Source organism: Camelina sativa, chromosome 17 (genome assembly GCF_030686135.1).
Source record: "Camelina sativa cultivar CO46 ecotype springtype chromosome 17, ASM3068613v1".
Classification (NCBI taxonomy): Eukaryota; Viridiplantae; Streptophyta; class Magnoliopsida; order Brassicales; family Brassicaceae; genus Camelina; species Camelina sativa.
In genome coordinates, this window is record NC_141896.1 from 26034470 (window position 1) to 26038454 (window position 3985).

General features: G+C 44.2%; 1 protein-coding gene across 1 annotated transcript; it reads right to left on the reverse strand.

The window, feature by feature from the left end:
• Nucleotides 1-956: 956 nt before the first annotated feature.
• Nucleotides 957-3759, reverse strand: LOC147924329 (uncharacterized). Its single transcript, XM_087496723.1, has 3 exons — nucleotides 2784-3759; nucleotides 1190-1535; nucleotides 957-1071 (listed from the first exon to the last, which is right to left on the reverse strand). The coding sequence occupies exons 1-3, from the start codon at nucleotides 3754-3756 to the stop codon at nucleotides 957-959; spliced, it is 1434 nt and encodes a 477-aa protein (XP_087352849.1). The 5' UTR covers nucleotides 3757-3759.
• Between the last annotated feature and the right edge of the window lie 226 nt (nucleotides 3760-3985).

Genomic DNA, 3985 nt, shown 5'->3' on the forward strand with positions numbered 1-3985 from the left:
TCCCGGTGAGCCCTTGATGTATTTAAGGATTCGGTCGACCATGTTCCAATGATGGACAGTTGGATTCTTCATGTGCTGGCTCACCTGGTTCACAGCAAAGCAAATATCAGGCCGTGTTATAGTTAAATAGATCAACTTACCTACTAGGCGCCGGTAGCGGCCAACGTCCTTGTATGGTGCCTGCTCAAGCTCCCCCTGTCCTCCGGCCTTGTAGTTCTCTTCAAGAGGTGATGCCACTGCCTTTGAACCTAATTTTCCTGTCTCATTTAACAAGTCAAGAGCATATTTTCTTTGTGATAGAAATAAACCTTCCTTTGATCTACATATTTCTATCCCAAGAAAATATTTCAACTCTCCAAGGTCCTTAATATCAAAGACTGATTTCAAGAAGGTTTTAGTGTCTTCAATACCTACCGAGTCACTCCCAGTGATGATGATATCATCAACATACACTAGGATGACTACTATACCTTTGGTGCTTGGTGAGGTAAATAGTGTGTGATCAGCCTCGGATTTGCGAAAGCCTTTGTCAAGGAGGATTGTGCTCAGCTTGTGGTACCACGCCCTTGGCGACTGCTTTAGTCCATAGATGGCTTTGTTGAGCTTGAGAACCTTCCCCGGACCAATGGTGTCTTCTAGGCCCGGTGGTGGCCGCATATACACTTCATCTTCGAGCTCGCCTTGTAGGAAGGCGTTCTTCACATCCATTTGCCATAGCTCCCAATCAAGATTTTTGGCAAGAGAGAGAACCACTCGAACGGTGTGAAGTTTGGCCACCGGAGCAAACGTATCAAGATAGTCCTCCCCATACGTTTGCGTGAATCCCCGGGCTACAAGGCGTGCCTTATACCGTTCTATCTCCCCATTGCTCTTGTATTTGATAGTAAAGATATATCTTGAGGTGACTGCTCTCTTGCCATTGGGTAGGTCAGCTTCATCCCATGTGTGGTTTTGTATCATGGCCGTGTTCTCGGCATCAACAGCGTCCCTCCATACCTTATGGTCTTTGGCCTCATCATAGGTTCTTGGAATCCAGTGTTCATCAATGTGGCCAAGGAAAACTTGATGTTCCTTAGGAAAGTGGGCAAGTGAGCACACGGCTTGAATCGGATGAGCAATGGCCACATTGTTGTAGTAGACACGGGTGTTCTTCCAATTGGTAGGAGGATATTTGATGCGTTGAATGCGCCTTAGAGGGACTATGGTTCCATCTTCCAGGTTGGCACAGCCTGGTGTAATGATTTCCTCAAGTGGCTCGGCCGGATCCTCGGTCGGCTCGGCAATGTTGTCTGCGGGTAGTTCAGTTGACTCCTCAGGCTGCTCGATTGGATCATCAGTATGGATGTCACGTTCAGGCTCGCGCAATGGTTCAGGGTGAGCTGGTGAGGTAGGGCTGGCCGGCTCGGTATTGATCCGATCATTGTCAATTCCTAACCGCTCAAGAAGAACTCGGAGGTTGCGTGTTCGATCAGATGGTGAGGATGAGAGATTGCGTAGCTCATCCCAATTCTGTTCATCATAGAATCCTTGTGTCTCTATAAACTTGACATCGCGAGATACTAGGACTCTCCTTGTTGTAGGTTCATAGCACTTATACCCCTTTTGTGTAGTGGAGTAGCCAAGAAACATAGCCTTTGTACTCTTAGCATCAAGCTTATCCCTTAGCTCACCTGGTCGCAACACATAGCACACACACCCAAAAACTCGTAAGTGATTGAATGTAGGTTTGTCCTTAGTTAATACCTCAAATGGTGACAAGTCTTTGAGGATCTTTGTGGGGGTGCGGTTGATAAGGTAACAAGCAGCTAGCACAGCATCTCCCCAAAATCTCTTTGGAACCCTTGTGTGGAACATCATAGACCTTGCTACCTCCATGAGATGCCTATTCTTCCTTTCAGCTACCCCATTTTGTTGAGGTGTGTATGGACAGCTAGTTTGGTGTAGTATTCCATGGTTGGCTAGATATTGCTTAAAGGCATGGCTTGTGTACTCTCCACCATTATATGATCTCAAAATTTTAATCTTGGCATGATAGTGGTTAGAGACATAATTTTGAAAATTAGTAAAAGCCTCAAGAACTCTATCTTTAGAAGGAAGCAAAGTTATCCAAGTATATTTTGATTTTTCATCAATAAAAGTCACAAAATATTTTTGATTTTCTCTAGATAAGCAAGGGGATGTCCAAACATCAGAATGAATTAAATCAAAACAATTTTCATAAATAGTACTAGAATTAGGGAAAACAGCCTTGCAATGTTTACCAAGAATACAAGCCTCACACTCCTCATTTTTAAAAGAAATATTAGGAAACATTAAAGATAAAGCTCTTGTGTGAGGGTGTCCTAGCCTAGCATGTAAAATAGAATCACTAGGTTTAATAATAACCGAATTAAAACAAGATGCAGTAGAAGATAAATTCAAGTCCTCAAGCATATAGAGATCATCCTTGGAACTTCCTTGACCAAGAACCTTACTTGTCTCAATATCCTGAAAATGAACATTGTTAGGACCAAATATTGCATAACAATTTAAATCAGTGGTGGCCCTTTTAACTGATAACAAATTAGATGTGAAATTAGGCATGTAAAAGGCTTTAGTTTCTTTATCAAATAATTTTAAATTCCCTATGCCTTTAACAGGAACTTTCTCACCATTAGCTATCACAACATTACCATTAGCAGGTTTAATATCACTAATTAGCCTAGAATCACTAATCATGTGGTGAGATGCACCAGAATCAACAATAAGGGGTTTAATTTTATTTGAGGCAAGAAATGTTTTACCGGAGGCCTCCTTTAGGGCCTTGATGAGGGCGTCGAGGTCTGACTTGCGTACCAGCTCCGAAGATGCCGCCAACGCCACTCCGTTCCCCTCAAGCGTCTGGCCACTTGGTGTTGAGGTCGCCGCCTCGCTCACCATGCTGGCTTGGTTAGCTCTAGGTCCACCTCGGCTTGTTCCTCCACGGTTTATGCGGAGGTGAGGGTGAAGGATCCAGCAACGGCTCTTGAAGTGGCCGACCTTCTTGCAATGTTCACACACCGGTGGGTTCTTGTCCTCCGGTTTGTAGTAGCCACGATTTGCGGAGGCCACCTCAGCTTTGTTAGCGGTCACTAGCTCCCCCTTGCCTCCAAACAACCCCATGGAACCATGTTCCTTTTGAATTTGGTTACAAACATCATCAAGACTAGGGAGCTTGTCCGACCGTAGAATATGCTTGATAAGGTCATTGTAGGAGGGGTTCAAGGTCAAGAGAAGGCCGAACACCTTATCTTGTTCACGCCTCTCATTCAGAATGGCCGGATCTATAGTCGCCGGCCGGAGCATCTCTAGTTCAGCCCAAAGGGACCTAAACTTCCCAAAGTGCTTGGTGAACTCCATATCTTCTTGGTTGAGATTGTTGATAGCCCTCTTAATCTCAAAGATTCGGTTTACATTTGTAACATTCCCAAAAACATTCTTGAGAGTGTCCCACAAGTCTTTTGCTGTCTCGCAATAAGAGTAAGCTTCAAGTATAGGTGCATCTAGGGAGTTTTGAATGATAGCTAGGACTCCCTGATCTTCTTGAAACCACTTGTTCTTCTCATCCGCGACAAGATCCTTGCCGTCTTTGGTGGTCTCGCCACTAGGAGCTTCGCTCGTCTCAACATGGGACCAAAGTCCTCGGCCGCATAGGGCTGTCTTTGTGGTTCTAGCCCACAGTAAGTAATTCTCTCCCTTGAGAGTAACTGGAACAATGAGAGTTTTGGTAGTTTCCATGGAAAAGATGAAGAGACCGTTGGTTAAAGCTATTGTCCAACGGTTAAAGAAAGAAGATTCAAGAACAAGAAATTTTAAGAACAAGAAAGAGAATGCGGAAGGGAGTGATGGAGATTTGAGGCAAAAACAGAATCAAATCTGCTCTGATACCATGTAAGATTTAAGGTAGAAAGATTTAAGAGAGAGAGAGGAAGAGTTTGAATTCGGACAAGGGTGAGAGGTGTAGAGT

Coding starts and splice junctions, on each gene's coding strand:
- LOC147924329 (XM_087496723.1), bottom strand. CDS start 3,756: ATGGAAACTACCAAAACTCTCATTGTTCCAGTTACTCTCAAGGGAGAG. Junction 1,536..2,783: donor GGCCCTAAAGGAGGCCTCCG/GTAAAACATTTC, acceptor TCAAGTTTATAG/AGACACAAGGATTCTATGAT. Junction 1,072..1,189: donor GGAACCATAGTCCCTCTAAG/GCGCATTCAACG, acceptor CACTTTCCTAAG/GAACATCAAGTTTTCCTTGG.